This window comes from Meriones unguiculatus, chromosome 3, assembly GCF_030254825.1.
Source record: "Meriones unguiculatus strain TT.TT164.6M chromosome 3, Bangor_MerUng_6.1, whole genome shotgun sequence".
Taxonomy (NCBI): Eukaryota; Metazoa; Chordata; class Mammalia; order Rodentia; family Muridae; genus Meriones; species Meriones unguiculatus.
The window spans coordinates 162,418,090-162,445,543 of record NC_083351.1 but is presented as its reverse complement, the minus strand read 5'-3'; the positions used below and the strand labels follow the sequence as shown (position 1 = coordinate 162,445,543).

The 27,454-nt window shown below is 40.9% G+C and overlaps 1 protein-coding gene and 1 pseudogene across 2 annotated transcripts; one reads left to right on the top strand and one right to left on the bottom strand.

Annotated features, from left to right (window-relative positions):
• Positions 1-1,162: 1,162 nt before the first annotated feature.
• On the bottom strand, positions 1,163-23,947 carry Dck (deoxycytidine kinase). Of its 2 annotated transcripts, none has more exons than XM_060380912.1 (7): positions 23,615-23,947; positions 18,110-18,225; positions 11,247-11,440; positions 10,007-10,154; positions 7,587-7,702; positions 6,141-6,231; positions 1,163-3,224 (listed from the first exon to the last, which is right to left on the bottom strand). In XM_060380912.1, the coding sequence occupies exons 1-7, from the start codon at positions 23,703-23,705 to the stop codon at positions 3,198-3,200; spliced, it is 783 nt and encodes a 260-aa protein (XP_060236895.1). In that variant the 5' UTR covers positions 23,706-23,947; the 3' UTR covers positions 1,163-3,197. The 2 variants fall into 2 exon arrangements, with proteins under 2 accessions (XP_060236895.1, XP_060236896.1); XM_060380913.1 differs by lacking the exon at positions 23,615-23,947 and adding an exon at positions 22,557-22,629.
• Positions 23,948-24,026: 79 nt separating this feature from the next.
• On the top strand, positions 24,027-27,349 carry LOC110540093 (large ribosomal subunit protein eL42-like; annotated as a pseudogene).
• Positions 27,350-27,454: the final 105 nt, after the last annotated feature.

Sequence of the window (27,454 nt, the reverse complement as noted above, 5' to 3'; positions counted from 1 at the left end):
CAAAGTGCTACGTAATGTAATAAAACAAAAAAAAGAAAAGGTATCGTCATTGGAAAAAAAAAAAATGATAGAGTCTATAGAGTCTGTCCACAGCTGGCAAGATCCTTCATGTTGAAAACTAACAGAAACAGGGGCTGGAGAGATGGCTCAGAGGCTAAGAACAGTAGCTGCTCTTCCAGAGGACCCACATTCACATTCCCAGCATCCATATGATAGCTAACAACTGTCTGTAACTCCAGTCCCTAGGGACCCGATACCCTCACATAGATACACACAGGCAAAATGCCAATGCACATAAAATAAAATAAAGAATAAATATTTTTGAAAAAAAAATAACAGAAACAACAAAAATCTAGAATAAGTAATACAACAATCTTGCAGAATGTAAAGTAAATACAACAAAATGCATTACCACTTAAGGGTAACATAAATACAAGGTCTACGTGAAGAAAACAACACAACTTTGAAGAAAGGTGTCAGTGAACTAAATAAATGATATCCATGCTCACCAACAGTAAAACAACAACCAAGAACCCCAGAGTACTCAGCTTGTCAGAGCTTCCCAACTTGTTCTACAGACCAAACAAAATGCCAATTAATACCGACAGCATGTTCTTTTGTGGCTATTGACAAACCGAGTCTAATGTTTCACAGGGAGGCAAATGCCCAACGCAACACTAAAAGGAAGAAACTAAACCCAGCTCTAACCCGGCACTGAGGACACTGGCCCAGGACTATGAGTTCCAGGACAGCCTGGCTGGAAGGCAAAGCCTTGTAAACAGACAAATCGGAAGACTGACACTAGTTAACTGAATTACTATAAAACCACAATAAATAATCAAAACAGTGTTGACAAAAAATAAATACATCAACCAAACAGAATAAAGAGCCCAGGAAAAGGTTTGGATAAAGATAATCATTTGATCTTAGAAAACAAAGCGGAAGCCAATACAAGGAAACAGAAACAGTGCTGGAGCAGGCATACAGGCACACGCACACACACACACACACACACACACACAAATCCACATACAAACCTAAAGTTTCATGAAATGGATCCAAATGGAAAGGGCAAAGCCATAAAATTCCTAGAAAATAACCTGATGATTTCTCGTTAAGAAAATTTAAACTCTCCCCCTATAGCCCAAGAAATTTTAATTCATTTATTGACAAATATTTCAGTGGGCAACTTTATTTCAAACAAAAATAAAAAGTCAGATATAACACAAGACAATTTATTTATGGTTGTTACAGACTTGAGTCCCCATTTCAAAGATCAGTGCTACTGTAGCGGTTAACAGTGAATTAACATCTCTGAAGAAGAAGCCCAAAGTAAAAGATAACATTTTAGAAAGGAAAATTATAGCTTCAAGATAAACGCGTTCTTTTCAAGAAATTATACATTTTTCCTAATGTGAAATAGAAAGGTTAATTACTCGGTAAAAACAACACACATTTTAACTTAACTCCAGTGGGAGGAAAAAAGGCAATAAAAAAAAGTACTTATTTAATTATATATAGGCCTAGGATAAATCCAAGCAAATTTTTACAGCTAAACATGAAAGTAGTTTAGAGACGTGCATTATTAATGGGAGCGTTAAGGCTCCCTGTGTTTGTTAATTTTAGTTCCTAGTTCAACAAAAATTGTAACATTTCCACGATACACTATAACATAAAGCAAAATTGTTTCATCAATAATTTCTGTGAGTACGAAAAAATTAAGGAAAATCCAACAAAGCAAAGCAAACCAGGAGGCAAAGCATGATCATGGCCCTTTCACAGTGAAACGTGTGACCTTCAATCTTAAGTTAGCAAACTTCCTGATAAATCCAGATAGAAAGCAGACATGTTCAGCAGATGGGGAGATGCGCACCGAACAGACCGAAAAGCTAAAATGTTCCCCCTTGGCTTGGTTTATCACAATGTCTCGCCACAGATAAAGCTAAAGAGAGACTACTCATTATTAATACAGCACCAATGGGGGAAGGGGGGAGAGAATGGAGAACCTTGTCATGTTCTATCATCATTTTACATAAAAAAACTGCACTCGCACCTCAAAGGATTTCAAAGAAATCAGAGTATCAGAGTTTGGGATGGTGATGCTTCCACCGAGTGTGGGAAGTGAGGCAGAGGTGGGTGGATCTCTGTGAGTTCGAGGCCAGGCCAGCCTGGTCTACACAGTGAGATCCAGAACAGCCAGGGCTATGTAGAGACCCTGTCTTGAAAAAAAGAAAAAAGAAAAATCATAATTTAAAGAAGCATTTTAACTGTAGTCTGAGAAGAGCAGTGGCTATCTTAATGCAGTCTTGTACATAATACACTTCTTAGGTACCTCTTAAATATAGAGATTTCTTCTAGTCCAAAATTTCAGGTAAATAGAGCACTCATCACAGATGAAGAAACAGGTAAAGATCGGGTGATGCATAAAGCAGCTGTACTGTTACCAGGCTGGGAACTGACTTTAACCACCTCCTGTACGGAGGCCCACAGACACACTAAGAACATCATGTGGTGATGCTGACGTGGCCTTACCTCCAACATTAGGTGGGCTGGAGGGAGGGGCACCTGATGAAAACTAAACCTCAGGGGCTGGGGACAGGTACTGCAGAGAGCTTCCCTAGCATGAAAGGGCCTGGCTTCCATCTCCAGCATCCCCAAAGGGAACAGGAAGAAAAACAAAAGGAGCGCTTCAGCAGCACTATGCTAGGGACTCCCCAGACTCCCTTCTCAGCCTGTGACAGGTGTACTGGCGTCCAGAAGACACATGCCCTTTACACTTAACAGCAGGGTATCCACTTAAGGAACTGGTACCAGTAAAGCCAGAGGCACAGTGAAACCATGTTAACCTGAGCAGGGTAACAACTGAGAAGGCAGAATAAGGCAGGGCCTTTTACAATAGTTTAGACACTCACTTTCCGGACTCTAGTCATGTACCCCAGACCTCCTGTTAGGAGAGATAAACACCTCTGATTTAAAACTGTTGGAAGAACAGAAGTGGAGGAAGTAGCAGGGACACAGTTTTACAGAAGATCCTGAAACATTAAATAAAATATATATATATAAAGAAAGGGTTTTTTTTTTCCTTAAAACAAAAATGGTTTAAAAACTTGAACTTGTCAAGATTTTCGGACAAGCTATGAGGACACACAAAACTCAAGTATCTGGAAACACTTTGTTGCTAGTAGTCTCCTGTGCAATCACAGAGTACACAAAAATTCTTTGACCTGAAGGAAGAAAGATAAATTAATACAATTCCTTCAATTAATCTGATATCTAATACTCATATTCATTTAAGAGCACAGAGCAGAACACCTCAACTTTATAAATAGCTATCACAATGCCACAGTAGTTTATTTTCAAAACAAAGACTAAGTATTTCAGTGGCAGGATGAACAGCCTAAAATTATTAATTTACATTTAAGCGGATACGATTAGAAAAGATTGATGCAATTCTAAAAGACCTGTAACACTAGTTTTATGATCTCTATGTTTATATACATATGTACATTTAAATAAATAACACTGATCAATGATATGGATAGCTTTAATACTGCTATTTATGAGATAATAAACACCCCTGCAATTCAAACATATAAATCTTCAGTATTAAGGCATAAATTTCTTTTTATTTAATATTTTTATGTGAGAATATTCTGTCTGCATGCCTGGTGCCAGGAGAAGGTGTCAAAAAGAGGGTGTCAGAGTCCCTGAAACTGGAGTTTCATCAGCCAGTTGTATGTCACCATATAGGTGCTGGGAATCAGACTCCTCTGAAGATGAGCTAGTTAGTGCTCTTAACTGCTGAGCCATCACTCTAGTCCCAAGGCATAAATTTCTGGAATGTTAGTGTACAGGCAAAGCTGTGTAAGTTCTGAATAAACCTACCAACAAATGAAGACTACAGTGCAAGACTTTCATTCTCCACTCTAAACTACAAAGTTCTCCTTAGAAGATAAAGATTGGTGCCTTGTACAAATACTCCCCCAAGGACTGGAGAGATGGCTCAGTGGTTAAGAGATCCGCTCTTCCAGAAGTCCTGAGTTCAATTCCTAGCAACTACATGGTGGCTCACAAACATCTGTAATGTGATCTGGTGCCCTCTTCTGGCATGTAGGTGTACATGCAGATAAGAGTACTCATAAACATTAAATAAATCTAAAAAAAAAAAAAAAAAAAAAAAATACTGCCCCAAATTCCAGGATTATGAATTTTGAAAAGAATAATGTGGAATGGTTCCAGGTCTAAGAAAGGAAAGTGTTTCTTTAAAGCTAAGAAATGTGGTGCTGGAGAGATGACTCGGTGCTTAGGAGCACTGGCTGCTCTTGCAGCAGACCCAGGTTGATTCCCAGCACCCACACGACAGCTCACAACCACCAGAACTCCAGTTCCAGGAAGCTGACATCTTCTGGCATCTGGGAGCACTGCACACCTGTGGTGCACTTATATGCTCGCAGAAAAAACACTTGTACACATTAAAAAATAAACTAAATTTTAATAGGGACTAGAGAGATGGCTCAGCAGTTAAGAACACTGGCTGTTCTTCCAGAGGTCCTGGGTTCAATTCTTACAGCAGCTTACAACCATCTTGAACTACTGTAGACCCATGGGAACCAATGCCCTCTTCTAGTGTGTAGACATACAGGCAAAACACACATCTACATAAAATAAATAAATAAAGCTTTAAAAAAAATTTTTTTTCCGGGCAGTAGTGGCACATGCCTTTAATCCCAACATTCAGGAGGCAGAGGCAGGCAGATCTCTGAGTTTGAGGCCAACCTGGTCTACTGAGTGAGTTCCAGGACAGCCAGAGCTACACAGAGAAACCCTGTCTCAAAACAAAAAAAAGAAAGTGGTTTTATAGGTTTGGTTAAATTGGTATTTGGTGTTGTTACATCTACTACTAATTTTATTTTAAAAGTACTGTAAGTTAATTCTGCCTTATGTTTTAATATCATAAATAGTAAGTCACTTGGATTTTTCACACATGTATTATTTTATAAGACAGGGAAACTAACCATATACTGTAAAGGGTTTCAAATGTTGAGGTTTTCATTTTTTTGAGATACAGTCAGGATTTTATTATAGTAAACATCCAGACATTTCATGAAGTAAAAAAAAAAAAAAAATAGCCCCTAAGTTTCTCTCAAATCTAAACAAATATGTGGTTTCCTTTAGACATGAAATCACCAAGTTAATTAATGTGGATATTTATTATACAATTCTTCCTGTTACCATCTTAATGCTCATCAGTAAGTCTCTCCTTTATATATGTATAAATGACATTACTCACTCAGATAATGATCAACTCAATTATCTGAGGATTAAATTAACCTTTGTTAATATAATGACTCAATGATTAGGATAAAGCCAATTCATCCTTGACATGGTCTCCAACAAAGATTTAAATTAGCACTGCCTAATTTCCAAACGTCAGCTGAAAATGAATGAGACTACAACTTTAAACCTAACTTTAAACACCCTCCATAAGGAATTCCTCGAAAAAGATAAACTAGTTTTCTAAGCAGTTTATATTAAAAAATCTACATATTGATGATATGTGAAGGAAAAATTGGGACAAAACAGAAAAAAAAAGAATGAGAAAAAACATAATGCTGCAATTGCCCTACCTTCTAGAAAAGGAAAGAAAATATAAAGATGATTTTAGCTCAGGTCAGAGCTAGAATTCAAAACTAGGACTCAATCTTAAACAGTCTAAAGTTTTCTACAGATTTTAAGTTTCTTCTTTTTCTTGGCGGGGGGAGGTTGTTTCGAGACAGGATTTCTCTGTGTAGCCTTGGCTGTCCTGGACTCGCTTTGTAGACCAGGCTGGCCTCGAACTCAGTGATCTGCCTGCCTCCACCTCCCCAAGTGGGGGGAATTACAGGTGTGTACCACCACACCCAGCTCAGATTTTAGTTTCTTAAGTAACTTTCCTTTTTTCTTTTTCTTTTGTGTGTGTGTGTGTGATCTTGGGGCTCAAACCCAGGGTTTCATGAATGCCTAGAAACATCTGAACCCAAAAATATACGCCAAGCCCTCTCAATGTAATTTTATAGAAGCTTCTCTGTAAGCTGTTTTCACAAATTAACAGAACTGTCTTAGACAAGATAAAACAAACACTAGCTTTTTTCTAAACCAACCTTTTCAACCAGACTTTCATGTTTGTCTTTAAAGTCTTCATTAACATCCAGCGTGAGGACGGGCACCTCTTGGAGATAATCGAAGTTGGTTCTGTTTTGGAAGACGAACAGAATCAGAAAAGCACTAAATCAAGGGGAAATACTAGAAACTTCCATCGTTTAACACTCAAAATATTGCCAATCATTTTATCTTAATGTTCTCCTGCGCTGACACAGCTGGCAGTCTCCACTTTACATGCAGATTTACAACAATCTCAGGTACGGACTACGTAAAACTAGCCGTTATGGTGTGTCATTCCTCGGAAGCAGAAAACATGAGGAGGAGGTCTCACAACTTAGCGATGAGAAAGCTACTGGTAGAGCCTAGTCGTAGAGCGCTTGCCCAGCATGTCTAAGGCAGTGGGCTCTGCTCCCAGCACTGCCAAAAGATAGAAAACGAACAGAAAGCCATTCGGAGCCTCAAGGGGCTATGCAGTTAGCTACTGTCCAAGAGCTGGTTCATGCCACTGACTAGGCTTCTACCTCCCAAATCTGACTGAAGACACAGATTTAAAATATATCCCAGTAGCTCCCCTTAGCCCTGGGGTGGGGGAGGGCATCCCAAGGTCTCCAGTCTGAAATCACAGGTGGCATGTGCTCTATGGAAACTATGTTTTTCTCTTACACACATACATATACAAACAAATGCGCTTTCCACCTCAACACTGCCTTTCCCTTTCCTCGGGTTGAGAATTTTCCTTTTCCCACTTAAAGCGTATCATGGCTTCTCTTTGGCATAAAGCTGCCGGTGTCACGCGGTACTCTAGCACTTCAGAAGCACTACCAAGGCAAGGGAGGCCCTGGTGATAACACTGCCAGATGGTGACGGCTGCTCTCAAAACAGGAAAGCTATGAAACGAATGATAGAGCGTGTCCTGTAGGCACCTAGACGAACTGGACAAAAGGACCACTCATCTCCTGGACACTCCTGGGTGGCACGCATAGAGCTGGACAACACAGTGTTTCGACACTACTCAGAATGGAAGGCCATTTTGTCTAGGATGGTCTCAAGCCTCTGAGCTCAGGCCTCCCAGGAAACAGGACTAGAGAGAGGTATGATCATCTTAGCAAACAATTTTAAATTTATGAATTCTCTCTGATAGTTCACATTTAATATTTTTGGACTAAGGCTAATAATGTATAACTAGAAGTATAAAAACTAAAACAGTATATAACATCAGACTACAGCACCTTAAATTATTTCTAAGTGTATCTTAACAACACAGACACACTTACTTTACCATTTAAGTAAAAACACCATTAGAATAAACCAGTTACAAGATCTCAAACAAGTGTCTTGGAAATATGAACAAGCACATGGATAAAAATAAGCATTTGTACATGTTTCTGCTCATGTCTAGATAAAAGATATCACAATGGACAGCAAGCAGCATGAGAAAGTCTTACTTCAGAGTTCGATGAAGGAGCCAGCTTTCATGTTTATAGTGAAGTTTCTCTAAATATTCGAGAGGAATGCCTTGTTCTTCATTTCTTCCTCGTAAATATATTCTGTTTAAGCATTTCTGAAAGCAAGCAGTAAGAAAAAAGTCAGGTAACTATTTGTGTCTGCTGCTGTGAAAACGTTATCTTCTGCTGTCTTTACATTAGCCAAAAACCTGTACTTATTTCTTCCAGAAAACTGAAATAGTTAATTTTCCCTCTAATTGCCTTATTTTTGCCAGATGGTAGTTCTAAATTAAGCAGAACTTTGAAAAATAAATCAGTCTCCACACATGAAATACACTAATTTCAGTACAAGAGAAGGATGTGTGGGGGGAGTTAATAGTTCATTAAATATTTACCTACTTTGCTTTTAGAAAATAACTTAGTGTGTCATTCTATCCATCCTAATTGGTTGTTAAGCAAACATGCTTATGTCTGTGTTCTATCTGTGCCCCATCCTGTAAGAACGACTCATCACTGGGCAGAAGCTCTCAACTGCCATGACCTAAAAGAACACAAGGTGCTTTACATCTGTCCTCTATTTGTACTACTGAGCAGAGCCACCACCAGCCACTGCGGCTCCAGCACCTGAAGCACGGCTAATATGGTCACCAAGGAAGAGAATTTTCCAACTGTACATAAACTTCAACAGCCACACTGGACCGTGGGACTCTACATCATTTTTCTCTAACAGTATCATACAGATGAAAGTTCATACAATCTGTGGGAGGGCACAGACGCTCAGATGTAAGATCCGCCACACTGTGCTCTGTGGCGAAGCACCTGTCTGCCGTGTACAAGGTCCCGGATCAGTCCCCAGCGCTGAAGAAAGGAAGCGAAGAGGAACCTCCAACAAATAACAATCGTGAGCTACGGCAGCGCGTAAACTGCCACGGCCTGCTATGAGTCGTTTTTCAATAATCTTTAATTAAGAGATATAAATGTGCACACACATTTATATAGCAGCAGCCAGGGGGGCAGAGGCAGGCAGACCTCTAGGAGTTAGAGGCCAGCCCAATCTATGTAGTGAGTTCCAGGACAATCAGAACTACACAGAGAGAGCTTGTATCAAAACAAAACAGAACAAAACAAAACAGATGCCATAAATGAGAGACTGGGGCTCAGTCAGTAAAGTGCTAACCACGTAGCAGGAGGACCTAACGTCGGTGCTCAACACACACACACACCATCGGGGAGAAGGGACGAAGTAGGCACATCCTCCGGGCTGGGTGGCCAGGCATTCTAGCCAACCAGTGAGCTTCCAGTTCAGAGATCTTGTCTCAAACAATAAGATGCTGAGGCAGAGAGAAGCCATCATCTCCAGGGACAAGTGGGGTGATGGGTTATCCAAACCCGAGCAGCCAACCCTAAACTTCTATTCACAGGAGTAACTGAAGGGACTCAACAGGCTGTCTTTATTAATTTATATATACACATATATGCAAAACTAATAATTAAAGAGGTAAGAGGCCATGATTTTGAAAATGAGGACATGGTAAAAGTTAGGAGAGGAGGGAAAGGGGGAAAGGACAGGAATAGAGGATTTAGCCAGTCAGATCTAGCTGACTTGACCTTTCTGGATTCATTATGTAATATAGCACATAAATAGAAGAGAAATTTACCTAACACAAGGCCTATTTCCAGGGGTTCTCCCTTAGCTGAAGATGACAAGATCTCTGAGTCTCTTTGCAAGTGTGCCGCTCTCCATTTGTACAAAGTCACAAGTAACCATAAAAGGTTTCTTAAAGTGAACCTCAGCAGTTGTGCTATTAATAAAGCAAGCATCTATTCTGTTTCAATTGTGTCCCCAGAACTTCTGGCCCTAAAATCCAACAACAGCTAAAATCCCTATGCAAAGCCCCACTTCATTAAGCCTATGTTTTAGAAGGTGCTTTAGCAAGTTTTTTATTCTCGCTCCAAGGGAATATGAGAATCTGAGTAAGTTAGGAATTAGAAAAATAAAACAAGACTGGTGAAGGGCAAAGAAGACCAAACTCAACACATCTAGGTTCCTAGTTTGCTGAGAAAATCTGTACTGCTGTGAGATTCCAGGGAAGGAGCTGGACAGTTGATTTTATTTATTTGTTTTTATGTGTATGCATGTATGGCTACAAGTATGTCTGGCCAACCCACATACGCAGTGCCCACAGAGGCCAGAAGAGGGCATCAGATTCCCTGGAACTGGAGTCACAGATGCTTGTGAGCCACCATGTGACAACTGGGAATTGAATTTGTATCTTCTGGAAGAGCAGCCAGTTATCTTATCCACTGAGATAGCTCTCCAGCTTGGAAACTGGTTTTAAACTGCCATTACTACGTCCCTCTTGTGTTCTGATATTACTTTAAAGTTTCAGTGGCACAAACAAACTGTTTATTGGTCTCACCTCTGGAGTAGCACGAAGATAAATTATTCCGTCCAGTTCAAGGCTTTGGCCAAACTGGCTATTCATCCAGTCATGCCAGTCTTGATATATTGTCCACTCTGTTTCATTCATGCAGTCAGATTCATACAAATTAGAGGCAAAAATATACCTGAAAGAGAATCTTTTGTCAGCAGATGCATCCTTTCATACACAGACACACAGAACAGGAACAAGAATGGGCATAAAATATGCCCCTAAATCACCGCATATCTTGAAAAGGACACACAAAATGTATAGGAAATGTATTCTTTGCCAGTAGCTTTCAAAATGCTAGCTAAGGAGCCCTGGAATTACCCAATCTCCTTCCAGTTCTATGAGAAGCAAGTTTACCTCACATACTACTGTAATTCACTCAAAACACACACACACACACATATATATATATATATATATATATATACACATAACATAAACACACAAGCATGAGTGAAAACCCACTGTTACTGAGTCAGGCATTAAAGAACTTTAAAATGTAAGGCTACCCTTCTAACTGTATTTTTGTTTTAAAAAATTTTTAGCAGGTTATACCTATGTTAATACAATGTATGTTTATTATTGATTCTCTAATTTTATATTTGTATATTGTTTATATATTGATTCTCAAACTTAAATACTAATAGCATATGTAGCAAATGACAAACTTCTTTAGACTGGTCAACAATTAAAGGAAAGGGATCGTAAGGTCAAAATCTTTCCAACCACCTATACTGCAATAACTGTGAAGGTGAAAAGGCTCCTTGTATAAACAGGAAAATTCTAAAACACTTTCAGAAATATTCAATTTTTAATCTCCTTTTCCTAGTTGAGAGTCGAGGATATAAATCCAGATCTAAACTGAACAGATGAGGATTTTAAAGGGATGGGAAGGAAGGAAGGAAGGAAGGAAGGAAGGAAGGAAGGAAGGAAGGAGAAAGGAAGGAAGGAAGGAAGGAAGGAAGGAAGGAAGGAAGGAAGGAGAAAGGAAGGAAGGAAGGAAGGAAGGAAGGAAGGAAGGAAGGAAGGAAGGAAGGATTTCTTTGGAAAGTCGAATTAGATGACCATCTCATTCTCCAGTCCCTGTCCTAATGTCAACGCTAAAGTTACTTTTAAATGTCACTTTCTATCTAACACCTCCAGCTCAGCCTCTAATTTGATTACCAGGAAATAAGAAGAAAGTGTCTGGTTATAAACTCCAAAAGCCAAATATAAGCTATTTGCATACCTGTCACTATACACAGATCGCTCAAAAAACAACACAGGCTTCTCTGCATCTTTGAGCTTGCCGCTGAGAGAGGCAAGCTGGGCTCGGATCCGACTGAGACAGGCATATGCTTGAAATGTAAAAGACCACCGCTCAGGTTTCTCATACATCATTTGAAGAACATTCCCACCACTTTTCTGAGACGTTGTCAATTCCTATTTTAAATTGGCAAGAGAAACAAACGAGAAAACAATATAACTGCCAAAAGAGTTACTTTACCTTTTTTTGTTTTGTTTTGTGTTCTCTTGAGAAAAGGTCTCAATATGTAGCTCTGCTGTCCTGGAACTCACAGACATCCACCTGCCTCTGCCTCCCAAGTGCTACGCATGTGCTCATCTCCTTTCAGTTTTTAAGATGTTCAGAAAGAGAAATGAGGGGAAAGTTGCTGGAAAAAATGGCCCTGTAGTTAAGAGCACTTGCTCTTTTCTTGCAGAGAACACAGGTTTGGTTCCCAGCATCCACATGGTAACTAAAAACTGTTATTCAAAACCAGGCAATAGAAGCACATGCCTTTAATCCCAGAGACAGAAGGATCTCTGTGAGTTCAAGGCCAGCCTGATCTATTAGGGCTACATAAAGAAACCCTGTCTCAAAAAACCAAAACCAAACAAACAAAACAAAACCTTCCCAAAAAAAATAAAAATCAAAACTGTAATTCCAATCTAAAATATGTAACACCCTCTACTTGCGTCATGGGCACTGCATGTGGTACAGGCATACATAGGCAAAACACCCACACACATGTGAGAAAAATAAACAAATCTTTTAAAAATATAGACATTTCATAAGTAAACATATAATTATTAGCAAATTAAGACAATGAAGTTCCTTCTGCTCACTCTTTTCTAGCAAATGTCCTACGTTATCTAATGTCTAAAAGAATCCTTAGATCCTTCTCACAGGTGACTGACAATCTACAGAAGAAATTGTCAATACTTAAAGGCTAAATAAACATATTCAGATTCATGTATTCTTTTCTAAGATGAAAAAAAAAGTGTTTATTGTACTTATATTTTCTTCTCAAAATAATCAGCTACAGGCTCAAAAGCTCAGAGGAAGTGTGGCCACTCAGGCCCCTATGACACCAAGTTTGACCCTTGGAACCCACGCAAAGGTGGAAAAACACGAACTCCAAAAAGTTGTCCTCTGACCTCCACACTACTGTGTCTAACCTATGTGCACATACACACATATATATATTTTTTTAAATCAGCTACACTGGGGGCTGGAACAATGGCTCACTGGTTAAGCACACTTACTTCTCTTGCAGAGGATGCGGGTTCAGTTCCCAGCACCCACATGGCAGCTCACTGTACCTCCTTTCAGGGAATCTGATACCCTCTTCTGACCACTGCCGGCACCAAGCACACACATGGTGCACATACGTGCACACACATGGTGCACATACCTACACACAGGCAAAACACTCATAAACATAAAATGAAGGAATCTCTAAAACAGTCCGCTACAGCAGAGTCACATATGCCTTTCTCAGGTGACATAGATACGCTGTTTATCAGCTCTCATCATTCCCCACTTTCTAGAGATCTAACTTCAGGGTGTTCCTCCACTTACAGTGGGGCTTTCGTCCTAAACATATCCTAAACTGAAATCAAGAAGTGAAAACACATCATAGCTTAAAAGCATAGTACACTGTGGTGAACTTCTGATTTTCTGAGCCACTTTGATTTCACTGCTGCTATCCAGAACAAGGGAGTGTCAGCATATTTCTCCAGCCTGCAGGGAAAAAAATCAAAATACATCTACTACAGGTCCATGTTTTCACATCATAAAAATTAAAAAAAAAAAAAAACAACAAAACATAAAAAAACATTTTACAAGCTGGGCAGTACAAGCTCCCAGCACTTGGGAGACAGAGGCAGGAGGACCTCTGTGAGTTCAAGGCCAACCTGGTCTACAGAGTGAGTTCCAGGGCAGCCAGGGCTACAATCTTGTAATATGACAGAACAGAATCATGCTCCAAACTTACAATAGTGATATTGTTAGGACCAATATTTTCACCATTGAGTAAAAAATGCACAAAATAAGAAATTAGGTTAAAATTCCTTCATTTTAAATAGGAATTGCAAATGGCATTTAGAATTCATTTACTTTCTACATTATGATATTAAGAGGTGTTGAGAAAACAAATAGGGATTTCTTTTTTTCTTCCTTTCTCAAGACAACCGTCCAGGTTGGCCCCAAGTCCCTGGCACAAGCAAGTGTGCCTGACTCTTACTGCATGAATAAGGCTAAAACACCTGCAGTAACTGATCTGTTTGGTTTCTTTATTTGTATTTTACTGCACTTCTTCATTTACTGTGTATTTACGAGACATATCATGGCATGGGGAGGTCAGAAGACCACTTGGAAGGTCAGTTCTCTCCTCCCAGGACACGGGTTCTGGGAACTGAACTGAGGTAGTCAGGCTTCATGGGAAACTCCTTCGCCCCTAAGGCATCTCACAGACCCCTACTGACTTTAAACTTAAAAAAGACATCCAGATGTAACAGTAAACAAAAATATAAACAAAGAATCATATTAAAAATAATCGGAAATAAATCTAATCAAACCTCTGATGACTTACCTAAAAGGTTAAAAGGAATAGGAGAAGTGAGACATACTAAATTTTACTACAAAGATACACTCAGTCAAAAACAAAATGAGGCAAATATATATATATATATATGTATTTATTTATATAGTCTCAACTGTACTGGTAAATAAACTGGAAGAGGAGAGAGGGAACCAACAGATTAAAATGTAAACAAACACTAAGAAAATGCAGTATGTGAATCTTTTTTGGTTAATGCTTTTGACATATTGTAGAAGAAATGCATGGAGACAATGGGAAGGACAATGGTTCTGAGGAGTAACTGAAATCTAATGGGAAACCTTCACCTACAGAAATCCTGCAGACTGATGGTGGCTGAAAACTCGGGATGCTCTAGGGACTCCCTTATCCCTTCAACAGCCACTCACTTTGAACTTCCGTTCGGACCTACAACCTTCAAAACTCTTCAGGGATGTGAAGCGTGCTCGCAGATACAGCAAACACAGCAGCAGTTTACCAGAATCTGAGGAAACTAACTGATAGTTTAGTTTTCACAGATGCAATGGTTCAAGAGATCGGTTTTACAACTATATAAATACCTACTATTATACTGTGCACTTAAAAAGTTCGTAACAAGCAAATTTTCTAATTTTTTTACTATGACAAAAAAATTAACAAAAAATACTTTTTAAATTTGCTTTTCTCAACAAGCACACTTTTAGTCATCATCTAATTATGGTGATTATCAAACAGTTCTAAAAATATAAATGTGCAAACTGAAACTGAAGCAAAAATATGTGACAGAATTTGTCCATTTACCACTTACAAAGGACAGTTAAGGGCCGGAAAGATGGCTAAGTGGTTAAGAACACTTGCTGCTCTTGCAGAAGACCGGGGATGGGTTCCCAGCTCCTACCTGGCAGCTGAAAACCACCCATAACGCCAGCTCCAAGAGGTTCCAATTCCCTCCTCAAGCATCTTCAGGCACTTCATGCATACATGGCAAACAATTATGCAAACAAAAATGCATATACACAAAGAAAAGAAAAAAATTAAATACCCTCTCACTAAAACTAAACATAGCAAATTACCTATAGAACATAAAAGATAATGTAATTGTGGATAATTTTCATTGTTTTCTACATAACTTAGACTGTCACTTTTATTATGACTTCACTATTTTGTAGAAAGTACAGATTATTGATATTATAAGTAAAAGTATAAAAATAAAACAGAAAACTATGCTGCTGTTTCATCAGTAAATGAAACATGTATTTTACATCTTTTCCCTCAGCTTCTAATTTCTAAGTGGATTCTCAAAGGCAAGACGTTTTAAATGAGAGCAAAGTATTGATAATGCATGCAAATTAGCTTAACTGAGCCATTCTACTAGGTGTACATATAACTTCAAAGCACTATGTTCTAAACCCTTAAATGTTTTGTCTGCCTAAAAGTACGTGTGTGTTCAAGAGTCTGTACGGAGGTCAGAGGACAACTCTCAGAAGCTGGGTCTCTCCTGCTGTGTTTTTTGAGGAGTGGTCACTTGCTCTATCTGCAGCACCACATACTATGGCCCATAAGATGCCAGCTGACCCCGTCTGCCTTCCCACCTCATCCTAGAAATGCTGGCTTTCAGGTGCATACCCTGACAGCTGACTTTTTTTAGGCTCCAGGAAGAGTCAGGTTGTTAGCTGACTGTGGCAAATGCTTCTGTCTGCTGAGGTACCTTGTCAGGCCTCCACCTTTAAGGTGTAAAGTGTAGTGTAAATTATAGCACACTGTTATAATCTTAGCACTTAGGAGGCAGAAAAGGATGAGAAGGTCAGGACCAGCCTCAGCTATATGAAATGTAGCCAGAGCCAAAACAAACAGAAACACAAAACGATCATTCACAATAATACATATGAAGCAAGTACATCAAAGCTTTGGACTCAATCGTGTAAACCACCAAAGAGAGTAACCTACCATTTCAAATGTCTTTAAAACAAAGATTCATAATCATCAGCTGGTTTTCAAAATCACTTTTGCCCCAGAATTTAGGCAATGAGGAAGGAAACCATAGAATCTTTGTGCTTTACCATGTCTTGTTTGACAAGGCTGGGGGTAGCCTATCGGTAGCATAGTAACATTTCAGCCACTAGATGGCAGGGAAAGAAAAAACTTAAAACAGCTAGAACAGAGTACGCTAAGCACACATTTAGTTACTAAGGGAAGAGAGGAAAGGCACTAATGGCCAGGTTCTTCCAACTCTCCAACCTCCAAAAAGAAATACAAAATCTAAGGGAGGACTGGCCAGACGGGTCTCCACACGGTCCGTTTCTCACTGCTGACAGCGTTCTAAGATAGCTAAGATTTAGACAGTGGGTAATTCATACTATCACTGCAAAGAACGGATCAAAAATCAGTTGGAGAAGCGCTCCATGTAGAGTAAAACCCATTTTGCTTTTGCATTCTTTTTTGCAGTGCTAGGGTTTAAACCCAAGCCCTTGCTAAAGCAGGCAAGACAAGTGACCTACTATTGGACTACATACCAGCTCTTAAAACGCCCTCTTTTGGAGTTTAGTAATATGGGGTTGGGAAGAGAAAACAATACCCAAACATACAGAGAAGCTATCCCCTACTTAATACTTCATGTTTCCTATTATCCACGTAATACTGTTTCCCATATTTTGTGAACCCTAAAGTAGAGAAGACCATAGCCTTCGACTCATACATAAAAATTTAAGACAATGAGTTCCATATGGGGAGATGTCCCGTTAAAATTTAGTACTTGAAATTCAAGGAACTGGTATATATTTAGTTGTGCCCCTGGCTTAAAGTTAACTAAGCTTTGCAAATAAAAGTGTGAGAAAACAAGTTTAGTTATCAAAACCTTATATCTAGATGAACCAAAAACAAAAAAAAAAAAAAAAAGTCACATATATCCCTGTGTGAGCTAGTTTTATGTCAACTTGACACAAGCTACAGTTATATGAGGAAGCCTTGATTTAGAAAATGCCTTCATTAGATCTGGCTGTAGGCAAGCCTGTAGGGCATTTTCTTAATTATCGATTGATGGGGTGGTTCTGGATTCTCTAAGAAAGCAATCTGCGCAAGCCATGAGCAAGCCAGTAAGTAGCACCCATCCATGGCCTCTGCATCAGCTCCTGCCTCTGTGATCCTGCTCTGCTTGAGTTCCTGCGCTGACTTCCTTAGGTGATGAACAGTGCTGTGGAAGTGTAAGCAAAACAAGCCTTTTCCTTCCAGCGTTCCTACTGGCCAAGGTGCTTCCCAACAGCAATAGCAACCCTAGTTAGGACAATCCACAAAGGCTGCAGAGTTCCTTGCTACTGATTTTCCTTCTATAATATGATTTACATTTTAAATATCTAATAATTCCCAGAAATCCTCACATCAGTAACTATAATTTTTTTCAACTTGTTTCAGACTGAACAAGTTTCTAGCTGGCCTTTCCATCTTCTCTACTTTCAATTTCACTTCTCCCGAAATGAAAACTCTTAGCAATCATTATCACACACAACCATTACTTCCACTATGAACAAACGGAATTTAGGTATTGAAAAGGTCTACTAAAAGGAAATGTCTAAAATGAAAGTTTGTGGAGAATGAAAGTTTGTGGCTGTGGGCAAGCCTGTAGGACATTTTCTTAATTAGTGACTGATTGGATGTTTCAGGATTCTGTAAGAAAGCAATCTGGTATAGTACAAAGAAACGAGAGATAAATGGGTTTCCATGTGACAAAGGGCTGAAAAGAATAATAAAATTCAATTACTGACGGTTTGGGTTTTCTTGTTTTCATTTAAAAATAGCTCAAAATTTTTAATCTATAATTAGGTTTTTAAGTTACTTCCAGTTTTTAAACTTTTTAAAACTTAGATATGACAGCGCAAAATGCTTAAATATACAGCTCGGTGAATTTTTACACACACAGGTAGACTTGAAAGTTTTGCTGGAAAGGTTGGGGGAGGGGTGTCCAAGAGACACTACACACTGCTTCTCTAACCTAAAGAATCATCCATTCATTCATTCATAATGCATGGGTTTATTTCTTTATGAATAATGTATAGGTGTTTTCCCTGAATTGTCTGTGCACATATATGTCCTGGGTACCCAGAGATCAGAAGAGGGTGTCGGAACCCCTCGTACTAGAGTACAGACAGTTACGAGCTGCCACAGACAGGGTCCTGGAGAACATCGTGTGCTCTTACCTGCGGAGCCATCTTCAGCCCTAAGGAGTTTCTACTGTACTCACTTAAATTTTCCTGCATACCTCAAATTCATCCTGAGTGTTCTGAACATTGCACCATCTGGCGACGGGCTCGGGAACCACTTCCCAATCCTCACAAACTTGTTTCAGGATATTCACAAAGGTTGACTTCCCGGCAGCTGTTGTAAAACAGAAAGACAGAATTAAGAAAACATGTTAAAAAAGCAAAACATAAGCAATGGTCACCAGCTTTTACGAGCTTAATAGTGAGCAACAGATACAGAAACACTAAGCCCTTTCTCTTCATCTTTTATATAAATTACAACTTAAAGATGGTCTCTAGCCAATAGAACAAATTTGTTATTATTTTTCAGTTTACCAAAAGAATTAAAAACCTGGTCAAGGTTAAGCAATGTTAAGAGGAAAAAAAAAAAAGTGACTTCTAGCCAAGCTTTCCTTAACCAAACAATTAGAAAAAGAACTTTCAGGCAGTTGTGAGGTTTGGGACAAGTCCCTGACCTTGGTTCTTCATAACACAGAAAGACTAGATTGTGAAGGGGGCCATTAAGATGACCAGTAAACTGACAGTTCCTGCAATCTTTTGTTTTGCTTTTTTTTTTTTTTTTTTTTGGTCTGGCTGTGGGTTTTTTTTTTTTTTAACTTTTATTAATTACATTTTATTCACTTTGTATCCCCCCCATAAGCTCCTCCCTCCTCCCCTCCGGACCCCACCATTCCTCCTCCTTCTTCACTCATGCCCCTCCCCAAGTCCACTGATAGGGGAGGTCCTCCTCTCCTTCCTTCTGATCTTAGCCTATCAGATCTCATCAGGAGTAGCTGCACTGTCATCTTCTGTGGCCTGGTAAGGATGCTCCCCCCTCAGGGGGAGGTGATAAAAAAAGAGCAGGGCAATCAGTTCATGTCAGAGGCAGTTCCTGTTCCCATTGCTATGGAACCACTGAACTGCCATGGGCTACATCTGTGCAGGGGTTTTAGCTTATCTCCATGCATGGTACTTGGTTGGAGTATGAGTCTCTGGAAAGACCCCTGTGTTCAAATTTTCTGGTTCTGTTGCTCTCCTAGTGGAGTTCCTGTCTTCTCCAGATCTCAGATTCCCCTCTTCTTTCATACGATTCCATGCACTCTGCCCAACAGTTGGCCATAAGTCTCAGCGTCTGCTTTGATAGTCTGCAGGGCAGAGCCTTTCAGAGGCCCTCTGATTTTTTGTATTTTCAAAACCTCCCTTCCTTCCTACCTCGACTTTCTCAGTCTGAAGAGCTCGTGGCCCACACTTGTAACTCCAGCCTTCAGCAGACGAAAGGTAAAGGATTCTGAACTCCAGGCCAGCCTGGGCTACACAGTGAGACACTGTCTCCCAAAACAAAATACAGGTGTGACCTGGATATGTGGTTACACAGACCTATAACCCAGCACTTGGAAGGCTTAGGCAGCAGGATTACTGTGAGTTCAAGTTCAAACTGACCTACATAGTGAGTGCTAAGGCAGCCTGGGCTACAAAGCAAGACCATACCTCCCTACCCACTCAAAAATAATACCCAATTAGAAAAAAAACCAATATCCAATTAAAAAAAAAAAAAAAGGAGGGAAAAAGGAGCCTAGAGACCCCAATACAACAACAAAAGGCACCAATAATCCAGTGCGGTGGTGCACATCTTTGATCTTAGCCACTGGGAGGCAGCAGCAGGTGTATCTCTGAGTTTGAAGCCAGCTTGGTCTACAGAGCAAGTTCCAGAACAGCCAGGGCTACAGAGAGAAACCCTGGCACGAAAAATGCAAAAATGCAAAAAAAAAAAAAAAAAAAAAAAAGAAGTAAGCCAATTAAGAACTAACTGTACAACTGGAGAGATGGCTCAGAGGTTAAGAGCACTGTCTGTTCTTCCTTCCAGATGTCCTGAGTTCAATTCCCAGCGACCACATGGCAGCTCATAACCATCTATAATGGGATCTAATGCTCTTCCTGCATGCAGATGTACATAAAGATAGAGCACTCATATACAAAAAATAAATCTTTTTTAAAAAAAGAAATAACTATAAAATCAACATGAACCCAATGCTTAAGAGATGGTGACTATCGAGCCCTAATAAACCTATAGCTGAGAGAAATTATTTTAAGTCTTGCAAAGCACTTCCTAGGACTAACAGCTGTAGAAATCTGCCTCACCTTTATGGTTCTGTGTTCTCTATGAAACACTTAAAAAAAAAATAGACAAGATATGCTTTACTTTTTCCAGTCGTTCACTAGTTTCTGAAATATCTAGGGAAATAAAGCAAAAGTAGCTTATGTGTAATTAGGACATACTATAGTCCCCATTTTAGTATCAGTGTGTATCACAGGGTGTAGCAGTACTTCTAATGACCTCCACACCCTTCTATCAGAAGCCACCACATGTGGTTATATAAGGCACGGCTGGCCAGAATCATGTTCTTTCTTCCTCAACCTCTTACTACACACACACACACAACTATATAGCTTTAATATATTTGCCAAGTGTCCTCTTCCTTATAAAATGGGCTTAAGGTTGGCACAAAAGAACTTACCTTTGACTTGCAGAAGCACACAAGGAGGGGATCAGGAAGGACTTTAAGGACTTTTGCATAGAGCAGAGCGAAGAGATCAACAAGCTGACAGACCAGGGCAGGTGAAAAGCAAGCCATGAAAGTGCATTACATCCAAATCAGAGAAGAAATAAATGTGAAGACAAACTGGGTAGCTACTGAGTTTGTGGCCAGGTCACTGGTGACCAAAACTTTGTGTGGAAAGACTTCAGTTTACAGACAGTACCACAATGAGAAGAAAGATTTAAATGGTCATCGTTCACTGGCTTAGGTAGAGAGAGAACAGGAAACACACTAAAGTATCTCAGGCTGGTCGAGAGTCTAAAAGCACATAAGGCTAACATAGTAAGCCTGCTTCTGACATTGACTACACCCAGAAAAAGCTCGCACAGTCACACTGTAAAATTGTAAATGTTAATCTTACCTCAAGCTGATTAATCATCAGTTGTAGTTCCCCTACAACTGGGTAGTCAGTCACTACCCAGTTCCTTCCCCAACTTTTTGGAGGGAAAGCAGAGCTGGGAAAGAGCTAACAAACTAATATTCTATGAACGTGAAAGACAACAAGAAGCACGGACACCTACTAATAGTTTTATAAGTCATGGCAAGAGAGGTAGTGGCCCAAGGCTTTGATCCCAAACACTCTAAAGCAGGTAGAATCCTGTGAGTCTGAGGCCAGCCTGGTCTCCACAGTGAGTTCCAGGCCGGTCAGGACTACATAGTGAAACCCTGTCTCAAACAAAACACAAACAACAACCAAAAGTCATGGTTAACTAACAGAATTCTTAATGTTTGGCAAGTGTCACCAAACCAAATGTCATTCTGAACACACTGAAATGGACCCATGAAGCCTCCATAAATCTAACCAATAGCTGGGAATAATAACCAATGGGAATAGCTCACACAGAACATGAGAAAAAAGGTTACAAAACTACTCAACTAAAAATGAGCAAGCAGACTTAAAATTTCAGGACGAACATAAGAATCACAAACCAGTCTTCACAGACTGCACCATTTTTTTACAGTAACAGGTTATTTGGACCTGACAAAAAAGGAAGGTGATGTAAACAACCATACAAGAGCAATAGGCAGCTGAAAGCCGCCCTGTAGGAAAGACAACAAATGACAAGAACATACTTAATGGCAGTTCCTCCAACAGAGCTGTAAGTCTATGAGGCTAAATCTTCATTTTGCTGTTGTCATTGTTTTGTCAAAGACATAGATGCTTAAGGGAAATCTCAATTCTTGTAAATGCTGGTAATGAATTTTTCCTAATACTGTGTAAATGCAAGCCATTATTGTCCAGCTCTTCTTAGTTCAATAGGGGGGGTCAGGGTGGAAATTTAGGCATTAAAAAACACAATTGGATTTATCTGTAGAAAGACAGCTCTGGAAGAAGGTCAACTGAAGATGGAGTGGCCCATTTTGCAGTCCTGGGAAGTTTACAGGAGGCCTGCAGGAAGGCAATGTCTAGGTGTATGTTGCCTACCTGGGTTTGAGAGAAGGGAGATAATCCATTGGTTCTGATCCAAGGAGGTGTCCTTTGGAGCCTACCTCAAAGATGACTTTACTGAGAACTTTCTCTCATCATTGCATGTGGTCACCTTTTTTTAGTTTTTCGAGACAGGGTTTCATTTCTCTCTGTAGCCCTGGCTATCCTGAAACTCTCTTTGTAGACCAGGCTGTCCTGGAACTCACAGAGATCCCCCTGCCTCTGTTGGGATTAAAGGCATGTGCCACTTCCCCTGACACATACAGTCATTTTTACCCACTAAGAGGCTAGGAGGATTCTTACTAATAAGCATGACATCTCACAGAACTTGAAAGAAACGAAGATCTCTTCCACTGACCTGTTTTAAGTGTGGAGCAAGTGAAACAAGCCCACTTGCCTGTGTTTCAGCTCTGCTCTTGCTCGAGTCTGACATCTGCTTACCTTCATAAAGAGACAGTGCTTTGAATGTGGTAGAAATGAAAACATCTGCTGCATACATGAGTAGTCAGTACTCAACCTGCAGCCCAAAACATAACAGCTGTATCAAAACAGGAAATGTCAGTTGGTCTCCTGCAGTAGGAAATGTAAAAGAATGGGGGTTCATGTTCACCTTGCAAAATGACATGCACAGTGTAGCTTACCCTCCATTAGGGTCAAGGACAGAAACGCTAATGGTCTTTGAGCCATAACTTAGGGTTTACCTGTATGTGGGAAAGGGACTAAAAAATTCCACACTATCAAAATCATTAAAAACTACTTCCCTTGTATGTCTGTCGTTAGTCTTAGGAATTGCTACAAATGCCAACCCAAATGTCCACAACCGTGGAATAGACGGTGTATATACCGCTCAATAAAATACTTAACAATGTTTTTTAAAGTACTATAGTGGGCCAAGTGTGGAGGTGCACTCTTTTAATCCCGGCCCTCAGAGGCAGAGGCAGGCGGATCCCTAAGATATTAGTTCAAGGCCAGCCTGGTCTACATAGTGAGTTAAAAGAAAGCCATAACTACATAGAACGCCAGTCTCAAAAAACCAAACAGATATCTCAAAATAAAAAGCACTACAGAAAAAAACAGCATGAGTGAGTCTTCAAAGCACTCCGGTAAACCAAACAAGACACAGAAGACCCAGACACTCAGGTTCTGGAAGAACAAAACTTGCAGAGATTAAAAGGAAGCATGCCAGGGCTTGTAAGAGAACGGGAAGGGAGAAAAGCAGCAGAAGGGGACTGGAGATGGAGATGACGAAACTGTTCTCGTCGAAACCTAGCCCAAGAGCACACCTACAAAGGGTTTCGTTTACCTCAGTTACACCTCAAGAAAAGCAGCATGCACGGACAGCGCCCCTTTGGAAGTCCCCAACAAAGAGGGTGCCGTGGCCCAGAGCGCTCCTCACAAAGCCCCGGCTGGCGCCGGGCCAGGCGAGCCACCGCGCCGGCGCGGGCAGGGAGGCGGAGAGCGGACGCGGAGGCACGGGCAGCGGGGCGGGGGCGCCTTACCGATGTTCCCCTCGATGGAGATCTTCTTGATGCGGGTTCCCTCGGAGCTGGTCGAGAGGGAAGGGCAGAACCTCTTGGGCGGGGTGGCCATGGCTGGCTGGCTGGCGGCGGCGCGGGTGGCCCGGGCTTGCAGGGTCGGTCTCCCGCCGGCGGGACCTGCGCTTTGACTTTGGCGCGCGAAGGCGCAGGCGGCTGGGCGGGCCTGAGGAGCGGCCACGCCCTGGCGTCCCTGGTGACCACGACTCCCACCCTCCACGCCTCTGCCTCGCCTGCGGGACTTGCTCCGTGAGTGGTTCCTCCAGGGCGGCAAGGGGGCCGGGAGCGGAAGGTAGCGGCCCGGGCTTGCAAGGCGAAGCCAGGGAGGGCGGGGCTTTGCGGGAAGCCGTGGGGAGGCAGGGGCGGGGCTTGCGCGATGAGCTCCATTGAGAGCGAGGAGCGGACTTTGCGCGTGCAGCCGCGGGGCGGCGGAGGCGGGGCTTGTGCCATAAATGGAAGGAGGGGCGGGGCTTGCGTGATGAGCTCATTCGAGGGAAAGGGGCGGGGCCTGCGCGAAGAGCTCCGCGCTCGGAGATGGTGGGGGCGGGCTTTGCAGAACGAGCCCTTGGGACCCCGTCGGGCTAAATTCAAACGTTAGAGCCTCATCAAGTTGTCTCCCAGAGGAAACGTGTAGCTGTCCTTCAAGGTCTTGAGCTACCTTTGGTTAACCAATGATCCAGTGCGAATCCTGGATCATTGGTACTGCCCAGAATGACAGGAAGTGCCGGAAATGACAAGAAGGAAGGAGTGGCTACCGGTTTAAAGACAGGCCAGGGAAATGAGACGGAAAACTAGGTATCAAGCCACGCAAGACAGAGCTCTCCACTTGTTTATCAGCATGGCTGTGATTAACATTGCATGTCCACCTAACTCGTGATTAATTTTTAACGTCATATACTTATGTCTATATACAGATGTACTCCGTATACACACACACATGCATTCATCTAGAAGCCTGAGCTAGAGAAAGATGCAGTTTATTTTTAGTCGGATTAAAGACCTAGTAAAACAGATTACCCAATCTGGAGGTTAAATTCAAATTATCTACAAAAACTAAGGGGCTATTTTTTAGCTTGTAACTATCATTTGACCAAATGTCAAATATGTCCTAAAAACAGACCTAGAAGTGAAAAAATAGAGACTTACTTACTTTTACAAAATGAAGAGCAGAAATTAAAGAGAGAGACCATGGACTGAATGGATCTAAGGCCTACACCATATGATGGAGCCCATACCTGACTGCTTGGATGTCCTGAGACTAGACAGGCCATGGACCTAGGGGAAATCCAAATACTGTTCTGCTAAAGGAACTTAGCAATTAAATGGCTCCTAATGACATTCTGCTGTACCCATTGGCCAGTGTCTCATTTGACCAGAATCAGAGATGCTTCCTCCTGCAGAAGATGGGAACAAACACAGAAACCACCAAAAGAACAAAGTGCAGAGTGAGAGACCTTGGAATGAATACTCAACTTTAAATGGGATGTCTCCATCAAACACCTCCCATAGAGCGAGGCTCAGGGAACCTTGTGGAAAAGGAGGCAAAAGGAGTGTAAGAGCCAGAAGTGATAGAGGATACCAAGGAAACGAGGCTTTCTTGTAAAGAGAATTATCTTGTGTATTTCATGGATGTAGCACATCCATAGTAAACATGATGGCTTATAGCTTAGGCAGGAAATAGAAGGTAAGACATCCAGTAGACAAGAAAGGATTCTGGATAGAGCCATACATGGGAGATGTAGCCAGCAAGATGTGAGGACAGATGCATCATGCCTGAGCACAGGTAACCAGCCATGTGGCAGATTAGAATAAATGGGTTAAGTTATGAGCTAGTCAGAGAAGACTCTAGCTATATGTCCTAGGTATCTGAAAATATATTTGGAGCCTCTTGTGTCTTGTGGGTGCTTGGGGCCGGGAAGTAAAAAACATCTTCCAAACACAGCAGGACCAACATGTTATGAATTCAAACAGTGTGGCAGCATGTGCATTCCCTCCCTGCATGCATTTAAGCCAGTTAGGGTCCTAGAGCTAGAAGAAGCGACTCCATCTCTAGCCCAGGAATTATCTCCAATTGATAACTGCTTGCAAATGAAAAATTAGTTTCCTCTGATTGAGTCTCACCAGGGTTACAAACCACTCCTAAGAACAGATCCCATGCCCAGCAGTAGATGGCCAACACAAAGTAAGTTCAGTGGCATTTCTGGAGATTCCTTGGTTCATAATGTTTTGTCTGGGTAATCAATTTTATTTATTTTCGTTCATTTCTTCCTCCCCCTTACTGGTCTTCCTTTTGTGTATCTTATGGTTTCCAGTATTGTATTCTTAGGGGATTTCTCTGTGTGCTACTGTGTGTCTCTGGGTCTCTATGCATTTCTTGTGCCTCTTCTTTGGTTCTTTTTCTCCTGGTAGTTTGTTTGCTTCAACCTATTCTGGTTTGTTTCTTTCTTGCTTTGTTTCATTACTATTTGTAGATGTCTGATTGTATCCTGATGAGAGAAAGGCTGCGGATTTGGGTGGATGGGGAGGAGTTGGAGGGAAGGGAAGCCATAATCAGAATATACTCTATGAAAAATATATATTTTTAGCAGGCTGTGGTGGTGCACCCCTTTAATCCCAGTACTCAGGTGGCAGAGGCAGGCAGATCTCTGTGAGTTTCAGCCCAGCTTGGTCTACAGAGCAAGTTCCAGAGAAAAGCTACACAGAGAAACCCTATCTAGAAAAACTAAACAAACAAAAAGAAAAAAAATGTATTTTTTTTTTCAATTAAGAGGCTGGAGAAATGGCTCATGGGTTAAGAGTACTGGCTGCCCTTGCAGAGGATCCAGGTTCGAATCCCAGCTTGTACATGGCAGCTCACAACTATCTATTACTAAGTTTTAGGGGTTCCAATGCCTCTTCTGACCTCCATAGGCTCCTGCATGCACATGGTACACATAGGTACACTCAGGCACACACACATACACAGAATCATGTAACAGTACTGGAGCCTGACCTCTGGCCTCCGTCTACTGACATGAGTGCACTTGCACACACCTAAGTGTCCCCTGAGTAGTGTGGCAGTGCACCATTAGTGACTGGTAACTACAGCCATTAAGATCTAAGCACAATGCCTCTAACATAAATGGTAAGACTTTGATAACACTGTAGAATACACATTTTCTCTTACAACATCAGTTAGGATAAACTATCCTCTAATATTGTATATTAATATGATTTCATAATTTATAATAAATAGGTCATTTTTAGTTCAGTTGAAAGGCCCGCTGTTGTTTCTTTTTTTTTTTCACTGTTTTTTTTTCCGCTGTTGTTTTTTCTTTCACTGTAATATTAAACACTAAAGAAAACATTAGCTTTCTGAGCTGGTATCGCTGGCCTGACCATAGTGAACATTCCTAAAACTTGTTGGACATTCTGCAAGAAATGTAGCAAGCACCAGCCCCACAACTGACACAGTACAAAAAGAGCAAGGATTCTTTGTATGCCCAGGGGAAGTGGCGTTACAACAGGAAACAGAGTGGCTATGGTGGGCAGACTACACCTGTTTTCTGCAAAAAAGCTAAAACTACAAAGAAGATTGTGCTGAGACTTGAATGTGTTGAGCCCAACTGCAGATCTAAGAGAATGCTGGCTATTAAGAGATGCAAGTGTTTTGAACTGGGCAGCGATAAGAAGAGAAAAGGCCAAGGGATCAAGTTCTAAGGCAATTTGGTTATGAAGACAATAAAATCATGAGCTTTTGTTAAGGAAGGAAGGAAAGAAGAAACCAAAGAAGGGAGAGAGACAGAAAGAAAGCTTTAAAGTGCA